Source organism: Papaver somniferum, chromosome 9, assembly GCF_003573695.1.
Source record: "Papaver somniferum cultivar HN1 chromosome 9, ASM357369v1, whole genome shotgun sequence".
Lineage (NCBI taxonomy): Eukaryota > Viridiplantae > Streptophyta > Magnoliopsida > Ranunculales > Papaveraceae > Papaver > Papaver somniferum.
The window spans coordinates 125,582,783-125,601,517 of NC_039366.1; the positions used below are offsets into that span (position 1 = coordinate 125,582,783).

Sequence of the window (18,735 nt, forward strand, 5' to 3'; positions counted from 1 at the left end):
TTTTGTTGGTGCGGCGGTGGGTTTGAGTAGACGAACAACATATTGATGATACTATTAAACACACGACAAATAAGAAAATAATTAGAATAATCCTTAATACTATTACGAGCAAATCGACAATATGTTAATAAAAAGATACGATCGTTACCTCGATTTCGAAGATTTCTTTGGCCCAGGAGTCTTTGTATCCAAATAACAATTTTCCTCCATCCTCCGGCAGCCCCAGGATCACGCCTTCTGGAATATCCTCCACCTTCAAATGTGATGAGACAAGGTGTGTTTCTTTCTTAGCGATTGGCTTCCTTGTACCATCTCCTTATGCACCACTTGGTTGTCCTTCTTCTTGAACTCTTGGCACTGGTTCAGTTGGTTGAATTTCATCTTCGACTCTAACTTGTGTGGCACTTGGTTCTACACCTTCTTGAGTTCCTTGTTGAGTTATTGGTTCTGGAGTTTCTTGTTGAGTTACTGGTTCTTCACCTTCTTGACTTCCTTGTTGAGTTTCATCTTGAGCACTCTAATTTCCTTTAAAACTCCTATCTCTCCTTGCACTAGATGTTACTTTCTTACCCCCTTTTCGAAGAGGCCCAAAAAAAAGGACAATTGGTTCGTAAGAATCTGTTAACAAACTACACAATCAGAACATACAAAAAACCAATATCTACCGATTATATTCGGTAGAATGAGTTCAACAATATCACATGAATAACTATAATCGGAAATAAAATGACATTCTTAACTACCGAATAAGTAACAACCGATAGATGTACAATATAATTTGCTACCGAATATGCATCAATTTGAGTTTAGGAACTTCTTCTTTGTTGAGTCAACATAATCAGAAGTAACTATTCATACATATCTTCCGAATATGCATCAGAAAATTCTTAACTTGTTGAGCCTAACAATCGGAAGCAAATAAGCATAAGTCTCTACCGAATATATTGCAGTTCCAAAATCCGTTCAAATTCAAAATCTCACAATCAGAAGTAGGTGAAATTACTTTATTTTTCCGATTAATGCGTCACTATATCTTATAATCCTATAGTATATTCGGCAGTCAAACAAAAATTTTGTTAGAGAATTGCTCGGTTGAACCCACCAAGCGTTGGTATGTCAAGTTTGGTTGTCATATTTTAGTGAATCAAAACTCATTTTAAGAGTCGCTTGATTATGTACTAGAGTCAACTTCGTATAGGTTAGCTTGAAAGTATTGGGATATGAGACACTACAAGTATTGCGAAGACCTGAAGAAGTGAAGAAGTAAGAAGATACAACGATAACATCAGCCTTCCACTTGAGGTTAGTGATATTTGACTTGAACTGTTTCATTCCCTAACGTATCTTTCAAGTCGTGCATATTGAAAACAAAACTGCGAAGCATGAACACTCTAGATAGACATAGTATTAAGGAATACAATATGAGGTTTATTGCTTAACCATTAAACTTTGTAGATAAGACATCGACATAATCGTTTAAATGCTATTGTGATTATTTATGGGTATGAGGTGAGGATTTCATCATAGGAAACAATGTTTTACATGTGTTTTAAGGAAGTAAGTTCATAAACTTGTTTATGAATCGAAAAAGGAAATCGCCAGACGTTATTGGTATTTTATTCATTGCATATCTTGTGAACAACCAAATGTGTGATTTAGTATGACCGCTCATGACTTGTTTGTGTTCTTGGTAAAACTATTCACAAAGGCCTGACTTATGTATTGGTATGACTTTTATTAGTGAAACCGATCTTAAGTAATCACCCGAGATGGTACGATCGAGTTTGTGATTTGTGTATGACCGAATCTGGGTAAAGGGGAACCGATCATAGTAAGAGGTGCAACGCAGCACAAAGGGGAATCGATCCTTGTATGAGGTGCAGCAAGTTTTTAGCAGAAAGGGTAATCGATCCTATAGACATGTGCAACACGTTTTTAGGCAAAGGGGAACCGATCCTATGGACATGTGCAACACATATAAGTTAGATACCATATATATTGTGGGGAACCGATCCTAGTACCTAGTCAACCGAATTTTGGAAATCTAGTGTGACTATGCACAGTACTCACATGGAGGTAGAACCGAAACTTGTTTTGGTAGAACCGTTAAACCCATGATTTGTGATTGAGTGTTCTTGATCAATCACATAGTTCTTGAAAGTCAGATGAACCAATTCTAAACTTGTTTAGAAGTGTGGCAAATCGGTTTCAAGGTTGTAAGTATGAAAGAGGACTTACAAAATAAGGATGTCGACATACTTTGAACATGTCTTGTAATGTTTATCTTTTATTGTTCAAAGTTATTCCTTAATAGCTAAAGGAAGAAAATCCCAGGATCGAAAGATAAATAAGTTAAAAACCTTTTATTTAAGGTTGTTAATTTTATTTTAGGAAAATGAGAATTAGTATTGTGCATTTACTAGTTAAAGGTTTTCCAAAGAGATTTTCGGTCAATATTTTCTTAACAATTACTTTGGTAGTTGAGAATAAGATAGATCTAAGAACCTGACGAAGGAGTTTATTAAGATAAACAGAAGAGCCTTTGTTGAACTCACATCACTTGGTTGAAGAGAGTTGATACCAAACATATTTGTTGTTCCTTTACTGTTTGGAGTACGAACCAAAGGAATTGTTCCAAGTACGTGACTTATTCATAAGTTGGAGGCGTGGGAATACAGACGAAACTAGGTGAACTATAGGTTTAGTTGCTTGGTCTCAACTATACGAAGTTGGTTTAATTTTTTGCAGCGGCTTAATCATGAGAGTATTCAATTCTGGACAAGGTCCCAGGGTTTTTCTGCATTTACGGTTTCCTCGTTAACAAAATCTTGCCGTGTCATTTACTTTTATTTTCCGCATTATAATTTTTTTATTATAATTAAAGTAAATTACACAAACGTTAATTCCTATTTACTTGATAAGCAATCCTATTGTGTTTGGTTAAGTCCGAACCTTTTTATCAAGTAAACATACTTCGTTGTTGTATTGTCTCGATCTCGTATCCATAGACGATCACACGAAGTGTGAACCAATTAGTTGCACTGTCTCGACTCAGTCCATAGACAATCACTTTCGGAGAAAGGACTTATAGGTAGGAATTTTTTTAGATTGAGGTATATTTGGGTACCCTCGCCTTTTAAAATTTAACTTCTGATTATGGCGATTTAGGGTTCAGTGACAAACAACGTTGTACAATCGGTACAAAACAAATAAACTTAACTCCCGATTATGGTCGAATTTCTTGAGGATTGAAGAACACGAGCACAATCGGGAGTTAAAATTCATAACTAACTCCCGATTCTGGGTAAAAAATTGAAAATCCTAGAAAATTATTTCATCAATTCAGCGAACTGAAGCAATAGAAACCAAAAGAATGGTAGAATCTTACCTAATCGAGGACATTTTAAGTTGCTTGAGAGTTTGACTATCAGAATCACCTACATCAGGGACTTCATCTTCCTCGCGTTCTTCGCATTCTTCGCTTTTTCCGTCATTTTCAGTAACTACTTCTTTGAATTTTGATTTTTCTCCAATTTTTGGATCGTCACTGCGACATACGTTTTTCACTTTAGATCTTTGGGTTCATTAGGTTTAGTCATTTTTATAGAGAAGAATCAACAATGATTTGATTCGCGATAATGACGATGAACTGAAGTTGGATTGAATAAGGGAAATCTTTTTTCCTCTTTGTAATCGGTAGCAAGAAGAAGAGTTGAAAAGAAAAGAAGAGAAATGAAATTAGGTTTTGGTTGGTATTATAAGTCAAAGGGTATATGGGTAATTATACAATCGGTAGGGTTTTGACCATCTATTTATCTAACGATTTCGGTAGTAGTCCCAAATTCAATTTCTTCAAAACACACGAAATTTTGAGTTTCTCGACTCTAACAATCGCTAGTTTAGCTATGTCCATTTTCTAACGATTATGAATGATGCCCCAAATTCGAAATTGCTAAAAAAAATGAAACTTCGAGTTTTCGCTAATTTTACAATCGACAGTCTAGGGATGTTTATTAGCTAACTATTGTGGAAGTAGCCCGAATTTAATTTGAGAGGAACAAAAAAATAATCGATTGCTATAAACGAAAATTTAACTACCGATTGTGTAAGGGTATTTAGGTACTTTCCGAGCCATTAGTACATCCCATAACACCAACCCTTGGTTGGGAATAAAAAAGTCGCCCCTAATTCTTTCGGGGTCGCCCCTAAAAATGCTTGGTTATTTAAAATCCCGCGGTTTAAAATTCTTAGGGCCACTCCTCTGATTGCCAATTGGTTTTAAGTTGGATGTCAATAATCTAATATCTTATCAGAATCGGAGCATGCTATTTGTGCTATTTGTGTTGTGTCGAGACCTCTACTCCACTCCACGTCACCTCACCTGATCACTTGATTTATTTATAGCGTGATCACCTGATTGGGCCGACCGACCGGAGGGCCCGTAGGGAGGGAGTTTCTTTTATGGCCACTTTTTTGTCAAATGGACCCTAACAATTTGATAAAAAGATTACAAATATTTTTGTGTACAATTTCGATATAGTCCGTTGGATCAGATAACTTAAAAATACGGGATTCATGGGAGGCGTTCATCTAATAAGGGATTTTCTGTGTGTAGATTCTGAAAATGCGGGGGTCTAACAACCACACCCAGCAATTAGTTTGGAAATTTGAGAGGACTAAATCCAATATACTTTCTAGAGAATCAACTAGACAGTCAGATTCAATCTAGAGTAAAGTATATCAAAGAGGTTAATATCTCTAACTCTTAATTTAATCCGCAATCAACAAATAGAAATATGCGAGCCCGAATGAATATAAGAGGAGTAACTTGAACAGTACCAAAGACCAATGTTCAAGTGTCAATCAATTTAACTCAACAACCCAAGGTCGGATATTCTAATTGATTGAACTTAACGCACAAACTGTGATATTTAAATTATATAAAAAAATATAATGCGGAAAAGAAATAACACAGACACCAGAATTTTTGTCAACGAGGAAACCGCAAATGCATAAAAACCCCGGGATCTAGTCCAGATTGAACACCACACTGTATTAAGCCGCTACAGACTCTAGCCTACTACCAATTAACTTCGGACTGGACTGTAGTTGAATCCTAATCAATCTCGCACTGATTCAAGGTACAGTTGCGTTCCTTACGTCTCTGATCCCAGCAGGATACTACGCACTTGATTCCCTTAGTTGATCTCACCCACAACCAAGAGTTGCTACGACCTAAAGTCGAAGACTTGATAACAAATATGTCTCACACAGAAAAGTCTATACATTGAATAAATCTGTCTCCCACAGAAATACCCTAGGGTTTTTGTTCCGTTTTTTGATAAATCAAGGTGAACAGGAACCAATTGATAAACCAGACTTATATTCCCGAAGAATAGCCTAGTATTATCAATCACCTCACAATAATCTTAATCGACTAGCGAAACAAGATATTGTGGAATCACAAACGATGAGACGAATATGTTTGTGATTAATTTTATCTTGCCTATCGTAGAAATTAATCTCGAATCAATTATTTCAATTGAAATCAATACGATAGAATCGGGCAAGATCAGAACACGCAACTACAAAGAAAATAGTTGGATCTGGCTTCACAATCCAATGAAGTCTTTGAAGTCGTTAACCTACAGGGTCTCGATAAAAACCTAAGGTTAAAGGAGAATTGACTCTAGTTTATGCAACTAATAACACACAACAGGTGTGGGGATTAGGTTTCCTAGTTGCTAGAGTTCTCCTTTATATAGTTTTCAAATCAGGGTTTGCAATCCAAGATACCTTGGTAACAAAGCATTCAATATTCACCGTTAGATGAAAAACTTGATTCAACCAAGCTAATATCTTTCAACTGTTAGATCGAACTTAGCTTGTTACACACAAATGAAATGTACCCTCATTTAGGTTTATGTAACCGTACCCAAACGTGTACACCATGTTGGTACACAAATAGTTAACCGAGGTTAGCCATATGATTACTCTCATATCAACCTTATTCATCTTAACCATAACTAGTTCAAATGACTCAAATGAAACTAGTTAAATAGTTGTTCAATTGGTATATTCTCATAGAATTATACAAGAACATAATTGAAGCAAAATCGGTTTGATTCATTCGAATCAATCATGAACATTATAGCCACGGTTTGCAAAGATTGCATTCCTTATTATTTAAATGTTTATGTTCATGTTCATAACCGATTTCAGAACTTTAACCTTCAAGTATGCAAATGGGTACGCATACTTAAAATACCCGGACTAAGATTGGGTTTCTCCAGTACGCAAACGGGTACGCATACTTTCAATCCCAGTAGAAATTCTCGGACATGAACCTGTACGCCAACTGGTACGCATACTTAGGTCCCGAATTTTTCAAACCAACAGGTACGCAAACGGGTGTGCATACTATGGTTCCCGGACATGGATTACATATGTGCAAGAGTGCACAACATGACATATCCAATAATGGTTAAGTGTTCTAAACTCTTATTTCAATCATTGAAACTTTCTTAGAGGATGACAATAGACGTTTCATACACTATTAGCATCAAAGCAATTTTCAAGTTATTGAAATAATCATAATGAAACATTCCAAGACAACACCAAATGATTGTATCACACAAACCATATAAGATGTTACTCGGCAATTTTCACATGATATAAGATGAACTTGGTAGAAGCGAAAGATTTCCAACACATATTTCGAGAAATATGTAAGCGAGATAAACTTAGCTCGAAATCTCAAATGTGTATATAGAAAACTATATCGTAATATGACTTATATCTCAATATATGAGATAGAGTAGAAATAGACTTTCCAAGTGATATATGAGTTTAAGTCTCCACATACATTTTGTCGATGAAGTTCCACAAGATCCCCTTAGTAGTTCTTCGTCTTCAAATGATGAACGCCGTGAAGTCTAAGCTCAACTACATAATCTATGTCCTAGTCCGAAACATCTATAAATAGGCTAGAAATCATGACTTATAGTTTTGATCACTAACATTGACAAACATGCTTGAGATAGCAACGCATGCGAGTCCGATCGAACAATGCTCTAACAGATTCGATATTGTTCGTTGGATAAGATGACTTTGAAACACGGATTTGATGGGAGCCGTTCATCTACTGTTACAATTTCCTCTTCCACTTTATCGTCGTTATCATTAATTTACTGTTGATTTTCATCATCAGAAATCTCACCTTCTTATACATCTACAACAATCGAAATCTCTGTTGCTCCCTCTTCTTCTTTACCCATCAAATCTCTAGGGTTAATAAATAATTGACTAGATCCAATTACGCTCATCAATCTATTTTAATTTATCACCACTCACCTCCTAATTGATGTGTATTCTTCCAGCTTCAAATCAATTTCAGTTCCAATTCCGGATTACATAAGAAACCCAGCAATCAATCCACAAATTCCAGTTAATGTTGATGCATTCGTTTCTCATCTCAATACAACAACAACAGATTCAATCCGTCACTGCCTGCAATAACAGCAAGACCACAGAGAAATAAATAAAACAAATCCCCAAATTCCATTGATGTGTTGCTGCTGTATGGCTTGATAAGAAAATGACGATGAAAGAAAATGAAACGCGGTGCTTGGAGTTGTTCGTATGGCTTGATAAGAAAATGAAACGTGGTATATACCTTGACACGTCACCCACTATTTTCTTAACTTAAGAGCTTTAACAACTTTTGGATCATGTGACATGTCCGTACACTGTACGGATTCAATTTATGCAACTTATCCTGACCACATGATTCAATTAGTTGATGACAGCTGTTTATCACCTGTCATAACTACTCTGTAGTGATGATTCAACTTATGTTTTGTAACTTTCTCTGTCATGTCACAAGTTTATATAAGTCCTTGGTCAGTGTCTTTTCCTGTAACTTTAACATTCAATGAATCACATTTCTTACATGGTATCATATGTCAAAACGGAATTTTGACTTCTCTCTCTGATCCTTACCTGCAACAACCTTCAACACCACCATTAAACCTGAAACTAACCCTAACAATGGTGAGAACCACTCAAAAAAATATTGCATCTTCTTCCGCTGTCAGTAACAACTCTCTCAACATCAACAATTCACAGTTTTTTCCACCATTATCATCACCACAACATCAACAACAAACTTCTTTACCTTCTTCTTATTCTCAACCGCCATTAACACCACCACCTGTAACTCCACAATCATCACCACAACCGTCTTCTTCTACTCCACAACAATAACATCTTCATCACACACCAATACAGGTTCCACAACATGCATTACCTTCTCAAAACCTTCATCGTTTTTACTTTCCTCAAATACAAACACAACAACCTCAATTAAAACCTTCTTTTTACAATTAGTTTGGTTTTCAGAATAGATTTACAATTCCTTTCCAAAACATCAACAATTTTGTTTCAGACAAGTTGGATGGCTCAAATTATCTTTTTTGGAAAGATCAGATCTCTTCCATTCTTATCTGTAGAATTTTATGGCTTTGTTGATGGAACTGTTCCACCTGAATCTCCTATGGTGATGATCAACAATACTCAGATTCCAAATCCAAACTATCTTGAGTGGTTACAGATTGATAAATTTGTTGGATCTTGCATTAACGCTGCAGTTGCAAGATCGTTTTCTTCTGGATTACTTGGTAAACACACAACAAGAGAAAAATTGCTGCACTTGGCGAAACTTTTCAGTGATCAATTTCTTGCTCGTAAATCTTTGTTGAGATCTCAACTTTACTCAATCAAGAAATGCTCTTCAACAATTTATGATTTTCTTCATCAAATCAAGACAATTTCAGATTGTTTAGCAGAGATTGGTGAACCAGTGCAAGACTCCAATCTGGTAATGTATACTCTTAATGGTCTTGGTCGAGAGTTTATTCACTTTGTTGTTAGTGTTCAAAACAGAGAACCTCCATTATCTTTCTCTGAACTACGATCTCGTCTCCTCAATCATGAACAATTCTTGAAAGAACAATATTCTGATTCCTTGTCTACATTAATCTCAGATCCAATAAACTCTGTTTTCTTTGTTAAGAAACATAATTCTTCTTATAACTTTAATTTTCGAAAACCTACAACTTCATTTCCATCACATTTATCACCTTCATTATCAACTTCTCAAACACCTACATCTACTTTTCCTCCTGGTTTTCATAAAACTGAGTTTAATCCTACACAGAAGCATATTATAGACTATGGAGAAATTCCTTGTCGGATATGTCATAAACAAGGTCATCAGGCAAATCGATGTAGATTTCGCTATTCTCCTTCAAGAAATAGTACTGCTCCTCCACAAAAAGCATTCCTTGGTCTTGATCTCAATACTGGAAGTTGTTCTTCTTCTCCTTGGTCTTCTAATGAGTTTGATTTTAATGTACAATTTCCTTCTGATACTGCTTACGAAAGTGAAGGTTATTGGAGTCACAGTAATTCTGATCCAATTTGGATCCCTGACTCAGGAGCTTCTAGCCACATGACAAATGATGCTTCCATATTACAGAACACCAATTCTTATTCTGGCACTGAACAAGTTATGGTTGGAGATGGTAAGTTATTCCCATTTCATTAGTAGGTTCTTCTACTTTATCTACTCCATCTAAGCAGTTTAATCTACAAAAAGTACTTTATGTTCCTCATTTACAATACAATTTAATGTATGTGGCTCAATTTACTAAAGAAAATAATCGTGTGTTCTTGTTCTATCCTTGGGGATATGAAATCAAGTCATTGAGGAATAACATTATCCTTGCTAGAGGGAGAATGCAGCATGGACTATATCCTATAATATCTGGTCACTCTGCTTCACATACTATTACTCAACAACATGATGTTGCTTCACATCATAGTACTGCTTTTACCACTTTAGTAGCTTCTTCAACTCTGTGGCATTCAAGACTAGGCCATCCTGCTCAGAAGATTCTTCATAAGCTTGATACTACTACTGACATCAAGTTATCTACCAAATGTCCTTCTATTTGTGGCTCTTGTCAGTTAGCTAAGAATAAGTGTTTACCTTTTCATGCTACTGGTAATATTTCTAATTTACCATTTGTGTTAGTCCACTGTGATATTTGGGGTCCTTCTCCTGTACAATCTCATTTGGGATACAAGTATTATATTATTTTTATTGATGATTGTACAAAATTTTCATGGATTCATCCAATGAAGAATAAATCAGACAGTGTTTATTGCTTCGAGTTGTTCAAGTCTCTTGTTGAGAATCTGTTTACTGTCAAGATAAAATATTTTCAGTGTGATGGTGCTCTTGAGCTTGTTAAAGAACCATTTAGAGATTTTCTGGATTCTAGTGGTATTGATTTAAGAATTTCCTGTCCATATCTTCATCAACAAAATGGCTCAGCAAAGAGGAAACATAGACATATCACAGAGATGGGAAATATTTTATCTTTTCATGCTTCTCTTCCAAAGAAGTTTTGGTTTGATTCCTTCTTAGCAGTTGTTTTTCTTATCAACAGACTTCCAAGTAAGCTTCTTGACTACAAATCTCCTTATGAAGTATTATATAAGTCAAAGCCAGATTATTCTCTTCTTAGAGTATATGGGTGTTTATGCTATCCAAACTTGGTGGCTTATAGGAAAGATAAGCTTAGTCCAAAATCAGCTACTTGTGTGTTTTTATGATATAATATTCATCATAAGGGCTACAGATGTATGGACTTAAGCATTCACAGGATATATGTAACTACTCATGTAGTCTTTGATGAGAATAAGTTTCCATTTGCTGCTTCCTGCCCTTCTTCAGAGATTTCTTCTCAAGCTTCATCTACAGTTGCTCCTTCTATTGAGTCAACTCCCATTGTTGATCCTTCACCAGAACAGTCATATAGCAATGTTGAATCAACTAGCATTGTTGATCCTACATTAACTGGGTCAACTGTCATTGTTGATCCTCTCACAGTTGAGTCAACTAGCATTGTTGATCCTACAGCAGATGGGTCAACTGTCATTGTTGATCCTCTCATAGTTGAGTCAACTAGCATTTTTGCTGCTTCTCCAGCTCCTTCTGGCATGCATACAAGATCTGAGTCGGGTATTCATGTACCAAAACCTTTGTCTAAAGATTTTGTAGCTAATAGTACCCTGAAGCATCTCGTTCCTCTTGCTTTTACTACTTTACTTAAGCCACCTCCTGAACCAAATACTTTTAAGGAAGCATCAAGTTACCTGTTTGCGTAAATGCTATGAAAAATGAATACACTGCATTACATGAGAATGATATCTTTGTTCATGTTCCATATTATCCTTCAGTGAATTTTCTTGGATGCAAATGGGTTTACAAAACAAAACTCAATGATGATGGTACTATTGAAAGACATAAGGCTAGACTAGTTGCTAAGGGGTATCATCAGGTAGATGGTATTGATTTTGAGGAAACTTTTAGTCATGTTGTCAAAGCTACTACTATTAGATGTGTTTTGAGCTTAGCTCTCTCTAACAACTGGAGTATGAGACAACTTGATGTGAGCAATGCTTTTCTCCATGGGTACCTAAAGGAGAATGTTTACATGGTGCAACCACCTGGATTTGTTGATCCAGAACACCCTATACATGTGTGCCAGCTCAAGAAATCATTATATGGACTTAAACAAGCTCCCAGAGCTTGGTATGAGCGTTTTGGTTGATATATGCTTAAGTGTGGCTTTATTAATTCTATTTGTGATACTTATATGTTCATTTATCACAAGCATTCAGACAGAATTATTCTCTTGGTGTATGTGGATGATATTATTCTTGTAGGCACCTCTGAATCTTTACTTGCTTCTTTTATTACTTCTTTGAAGTCTGAATTTGCCATGAAGGATGTTGGAACCTTACATTACTTCTTGGGGATTGAAGCTATTTTGGATTCTTTTGCTAGTAAGATGTGCTTATTACACAGAAAAAATATTTTATTGATCTACTCAGGAAACATGATATGTTAGGTTGTAAACCTTGCAAAACTCCAGTGGGGTCTGGTCCAAGGGTTTCTGCTTATGATGGTGACCCTCTCAAAGATGCTGCCTCTTATAGAAGCTTAGTAGGTGGACTTCAATATTTGACACTTACTAGACCAGATATTAGTTTTGCAGTAAACTATGTGAGCCAGTTCATGCATAACCCTACAGATGTTCATCTCCAACTTGATAAACGTATTCTCAGATACATCAAAGGTTCTCTGGGTCAAGATCTTACTTTGGGTAGTGGGAATTGCTCAGAACTTACTTCCTATTGTGATAGTGACTGGGCTGGTTGTCCTGACACAAGGAAATCCACCTCAGGATATTGTGTTTTTGTGGGAGGTAATTTGGTTTCCTGGTCTTCCAAGAAACAACACACCATTTCTCGATCCTCTACAGAGGCTGAATACAGAGGACTTGCAAATGCAACAGCTGAAATTCTATGGCTTTCTTATCTATTTGAGGAATTATCAGTCTACTTATCTCTTCCCTATCGTCTCTTCTGTGATAATCTTGGTGGAGGCAGCTTAACTGCAAATCCTATTTTTCATGCTCGCACTAAACATATTGAAGTATACTATCATATGATTCGTGATTTGGTTACGTCTTGTTTTATGAAAGTTTCATATATTCACACTCTTAGTCAGATAGTAGATCTCTTCACAAAGGGATTGTCCAAGTCACAGTTTGCTTTACTGAATAACAAACTGATGCATGTTGTACGTGCATCAGTTTGAGGGGGATGTTAGATCATGTGACATGTTCGTACACCGTACGGATTCAATCTATGTAACTTATCCTGACCACAGGATTCAGTTAGTTGATGAAAGTTGTTTATCACCTGTCATAACTACTCTGTAGTGACGGTTCAACTTATGTTTTGTAACTTTCTCTGTTATGTCACAAGTCTATATAAGTCCTTGGTCAGTGTCTTGTCATGTAACTTTAACATTCACATTTCTTACAACAACGAAAACAATTTTTGTCCCACCACTCTTTTTGTTATAGTGTGGTACCGAGTAAATTAAACAAAGGTTAACATGGCTGAGCATAGGGGTGTTGTTTTCATAACGTGATATGCCGAATTTGAGCTTTTCATTGTGAACACCATTTTGCTTCTTTTCTTATACCGGTGATCAGATTTGCTCGTAGTTTCGTTTTTTTTTTAACAGTCCCATAGCAACGGCGTTTGGTTTTTCTTCGGTCGGCCATCCCCTGACATCGGTGTTCTAGTTTATTTATCATCCAGAGATGCTCAGGGAAAAGCACAAACTTTTTCTTCAAGAGCTTGGACCACTTGAGGTACTTATGATTCTCAATATCTTATTTTTCTGGTTGATTGGTAAACCTAGAGATGGTGCTAAATTATAAGAATCTAAGGATAACTCAATAACGTGTTTGTTAATCTTTGGGATAATTTGCGTTACCTCCTCTCCCAAGATCGTTAATTTGAATTACCTCCCCTACAGAAATTACATTAGCAAGACCTCTCTTCATTAATATTTCCGTCAACTTTTCTGTTAGCTGAGGTGGCAATGGTGAATACGTGTAAAAATTATACACGTGGAAAAAATAATACCCATTAGGCTTAGTCCTATGGACTAGATATCTAGCTGCTAGATTGACCATCCACGTCAGCATGGGCAACTTCCTAAGTCCTATGGGATGGCTAATCTAGAAGCTAGATTAGCGGCGGGACCACCATATAACGCCGAACCGTTCGGCGCTTTAAATCTCAGCCGTTAGATCAGAATTTTCTCCCAGCGCTGAACGGTTCAGCGTTTAGACCACTTTTTGAGCGCTGAACGGTTCAACGTTTCAATCTCGCTGATAGTTGGACTGCGAGCACCTGGTAGGAAAGAGAACCATCAACTATCACTGTTAACCTTTTTCCAACACTTATTTTTTGGTTTGCAACATTTTTTGGCCAATCTAGCACTCCAATTTAGCCCATAAGAATTAGCCTTATACCTTCATCTTCCTCGACTAAATTTCACCCAGAACCGTCAAATCCTTTTGGAAAAACCAATTTCACCTCGCATCTAAAAACCAACTACTAAAGTAATGAAACTACGATCTTAAATCTCTAGCTTCACTGATTCACACTGTTAAACATGATTTACAAAACGAGAAGAAAATCATCAACTCATCCAAATCGGGAAGAATCGCAAGACACAACAAACTTAGATTCACTGGGCACAATTTTTAATGGCGGCTAAAAATGGACGGGATCAACAAGAAGTATAATTTGTAGCAGGTAATATTCATCTTGGTGGAAAAGAGTTTTGGCGTTTTGGGATGTAAAACAAAGTGAAATGAACAACCCCATTACACTGTATCGGTTGTTAATGGTAGTGAAAAGTTTCTAATGGCAGACCACCTAATTGCCATTAGCTACTGTCTGACAAAGATGATTTGGGCTTTCCACGAATTCCAAAAGATCCAAAACTTTTGAATCAGGGTGCTTGCGTATTTTAATTGTGGCAAATTTGGTTTGGCATTTGAGTTTCATTCTGCAAGTGAGATGTTAGCGATGGATAAGATGAAGAAAGTACAGTGGGTATTTAGGGAAAATGAAGATCCACGTTTGAATTTTGGTCCAACAGTACAAAGTAGGTGACTCAACTAACCGGTCTAGGACGGAAAATGTACCGAAGGGAGGTTTTGCTAATTTAATTTCTATAGGGGAGGTAACTCAAATTAGCGATCTTGGCAGGGGAGGTAACGCAAATTACCCCTTAATCTTTTATGTGCTTATGGCTATATTGCAACAATATCTAAAAGGCATGCGGTTCTCGTTGTTTTCCGCACTTGTCTATTTGTGGCAGGATTTGCATGGTCCTGGCTGGGGTTCCTCTAGGATGGTTAGTACCTAGTGAGATATTCCAACTTGAGATAAGATCAGCAACTCAAAATATCAATGCTGTGGTGAATATGTTGCAGTGAAGAGTAGATATTTTCCTATGTCAGAATTTTCAGCATACTCAACAGACGGCAGTTTATCGAACTGTCAAAATGTTATGGCTGTAAAGGATCCAAGGGACAGTAAAATTTATTTATTACTTCATAATAAAATTTGATATTTATTATAATAGGAAGCTGAGTACAAATTTGCCTTGATGAGTGGATGTTTTTTTTGGAGTATGAGGAGAAACTTACTTCTAGTACAGTTTGGCTGAGAGGCGTGGTCGAAGGTAAACTTCTAGTGGGGTTAACTTGGGGAGGGTTATACTTGAACCTTCCGTCATGTCTACTATTAGTCCTGCCAAGTCATTGTCAAACTCGAATGCATGAAGCAGGCGAGCAAGCGCCATATGAACCGTTTGGAGGGCGAAGTCAATCCCTGGACACATCCCTCTTCCTGAACCAAATGGTAGATACTTAAAGTCTTGACCTCTGAAGTCTAAGTCTGCTGCCTCACCACCAGAACTACCATTGAGTTGGGGAAGAAACATCTCGGGCTTGAACTCTGATGGGTTTGACCACACTCGAGGAGGATCGCGGTGCAGTTTCCATACGTTGACCAACAAATGTGTGCCTGCTCTCACTTCATACCCACCAATATTGCAGTCCATGATTGCCTCGTGGGCTGCGCCGAGAGGGGCAGGAGGGTACATCCGGAGCGTCTCCTTAACAACTGCTTGGAGGTAGACAAGATCATTGATGTCGTGTTCCTCTACGTTTCTGTCCTTGCCTACTCTGGTGTCGAGCTCATCCTGAGCCTTTCTTAAGACAATAGGATTAGTGATCAGTAGTGCGACCGCCCATGTCAATGTAATTGACGTGGTATCTGAGGCAGCTGCTATCATTTGCTGCAAAATTGACAAAACTTAGTTAACAGGTGTACAACATTAAGAACGTTTCGAACAAACTTACAAAACCGCGATAAAGCCATCCACCACAAATAACTCAGTAATTTGGAATTTCACAGATATTTTAGAATTAAGAGACCGATTATCTGAAAATTCGAATTCTTACCGCACATTAAATCACACGATCTCTTCAAATATAACAAGTACAAGTCTAACATTTATGCATTTTGCTCTTATATGGTACAAAAGCTAACAAATTGAGTATATTCACGGTTATTATAAATAAGCGAGGTACTTGTTGGAGGCACCCGATGGGCGGCCGGCGAGGAACCTGTCGTTAGTAGTGAAGCACTCTTTAGTCATCTCCCAACTGCTTACAATAAGGGTTGGATGCATACCAATCCGGACCATGAAGATAGGTCCATAGTTGTCAGACATCTCTGCAAGAACTTTGAATAGAGGTCTCGACCCTACTAGCTGAAGAAGATGACCTAATATAGGCCATGCGCCTACAACTTCAGGTGGTGATTCTATGATGGTTTTGTGTTCCTTGACGACCTTATAACTGTGATCCATAAATAATAGAAAAAAGATAGCAAAGCTAATAAGACCGCAATTCTAGCTGACGAGAAATACTTGTTGATGAACATTGTTAGATCCGTCATATTTCGATGTGTCTGTAGTTGTCTGATTGTGATACCAAAGATACTGGTGTTAAGGCTCTGAAGTGATGAACTTAATGGCAACCGTCACACCTGATCTATAAATTAACAAAAAATCTCGAGGGATATTTGTGAGGATGAGGAATGTACTTATCCGGTAATGGAAGTTCAAAGGGGAAAAATTGAGTGGACTATATCGACTATCGTACCAGAATTTATATGCAAATGGATAGGTGACCGTTGATCAACTCAACTTACTCCTGTTTCAGGACCATCTATGGATATTTCTTCAAGAGTTTAATTCTTGTTTCATTTTTAAGGTAGAGTCCAAATTTTAATTTGTAAATCTCCGAATCTTTGGTTTTGCCGATAAATTATAAAAAAAGATCAACCTTTTCTCGATATGGCTTTCATCGACTTTCTCAGTATGGCCTATAATGCCCGTTGGAAGAGAAGAACTGTCTTGCAGAGCTTTGTCGATCAGGTTATGAGATGAAGATACGAATAACGTGTATGTTAAACTTTCCGGTGGAACAGACGGTATTGCAAGTTGCAACAATATTTAAAAGATATGCGTTTCTCTCGTTGTTTTCTGCATTTGTCTATTTGTGGCAGGATTTGCGTGGTCCTGGCCTGGGTCCTCTAGGATGGAGAGTACAAATTTAACTTAAATCCCTTGGACACTTGATCAGGTGATCTTATTATTTGGAATAGAATATGGGGAGACACCCTTACATCCTGGCTGCTACTTCTAGTAAAGTTTCGCTGGGAGGCGTGGGCGTACGTAAATCTCTAGTGGGGTTAACTTGGGCATGGTTAAACCTGAACCTTCCGTCATATCTATCACAAGTCCTGCCGAGTCATTGTTGAAATCGAACTCATGAAGCAAACGAGCAAGTGCCATATGAACCGTTTGGAGGGCCAAGTCGATACCTGGACACATCCTTCTTCCTGAACCAAATGGCAGATACTCAAAGTCTTGGCTAGGGGTGCACATACCCTACCCATACCCGCCAACCCTACCCTACCCGCCAGTTTTTTAACCGTATCCTACCCTATCCATTATTTGGCGGGTAGGGTGGCGGGTAAAGATTTTCTTAACCGCTAGTAAACGGGTAGGGTGGCGGGTATAGGCCATATCCTACCCACCCTACCTAGGGGTGCACATACCCTACTCATACCCGCCAACCCTACCCTACCCGCCAGTTTTTTAACCGTATCCTACCCTATCCATTATTTGGCGGGTAGGGTAGCGGGTAAAAATTTCCTTAACCGCCAGTAAACGGGTAGGGTGGCGGGTATAGGCCATATCCTACCCACCCTACCCGTTGTGCAGCCCTAGTCTTGGCCTCTAAAGTCCAAGTTTGCCGCCTCACCACCTGAACCACCATCGAGCTGTGAAAGAAACCTCTCCGGTTTGAACTCTGACGGGTGAGGATCACGGTGCAATTTCCATATGTTTACCAACAAACGTGTGCCTGCTCTCACTTCATACCCACCAATATTGCAGTCTATGATAGCCTCGTGGGGTACGGCAAGTGGGGCAACAGCGTACATTCGGAGGGTCTCCTTAACAATTGCTTGGAGGTAGACAAGGTCATTGAGGTTGTGCGCCCCTACGTTTCTGTGTTGGGTGCAATAATCAAAAACAAAGAAAAATCAAATAAGCAAAAGTTTTTGATACTTAGCTCCTTTATAATGGAAGTGATTGCTTTGACGAAACGAACAAGCTCCCCGTGTCTCCGCGATAGCAACAAGGCAAAACTTTGGAAAATAGAGTGAGTCACGTGTTCAACACGCTGTCCTTAAGACATTAGCGCCCGGCTACACTCAAGAGTGATGCTATAGCCCTCACAGGACGGATATCTCCAGGATAAAACACCCTAATACACCTACTACTAGCATACGTAGTAGATGCTCAACTTGAGCTTGGCAACTCCGAAAAAACCGTTAAGGAAAATCGCGAATGATTAAAAACCGTTATAAAATATTTTCCCTTAGGGGTCCCTCTAAAATATAGAGCAACCCATTTCCCATAGATTTTACAAAAGTAGTGAATTTCTTTATATAATTGACAAATACAACTTAAGAAGAAAAACTCCCCGATGTGGGACTAAAAGCTTTATATAGTTTCTTAAAACTACTAAAAATTGGAAACTCCACGATGTGGGACTAAAAAGTTTCATTCACAAAATAAAACAATAAATTATAATTTTTTATTAAAACTTTAAAAAATTATTTTTTTATTAATCATTTTCCAACATT

The 18,735-nt window shown here is 37.6% G+C and overlaps 1 protein-coding gene across 1 annotated transcript; it reads right to left on the reverse strand.

Annotated features, from left to right (window-relative positions):
* Window positions 1–15,157: 15,157 nt before the first annotated feature.
* On the reverse strand, window positions 15,158–16,384 carry LOC113312552 (cytochrome P450 82A3-like). The gene is made up of 2 exons (XM_026561295.1): window positions 16,187–16,384; window positions 15,158–15,808 (listed from the first exon to the last, which is right to left on the reverse strand). Exons 1-2 carry the CDS (start codon window positions 16,382–16,384, stop codon window positions 15,158–15,160), a joined length of 849 nt encoding a protein of 282 aa, XP_026417080.1.
* Window positions 16,385–18,735: the final 2,351 nt, after the last annotated feature.

What these genes read in the sequence shown, in the direction of transcription:
- LOC113312552 (XM_026561295.1), bottom strand. Translation starts at nt 16,384, where the DNA reads ATGGATCACAGTTATAAGGTCGTCAAGGAACACAAAACCATCATAGAA. An exon ending in GTATGCATCCAACCCTTATT is followed by an intron (nt 15,809 to 16,186) that starts GTAAGCAGTTGG and finishes TCAATTTTGCAG; the next exon opens with CAAATGATAGCAGCTGCCTC.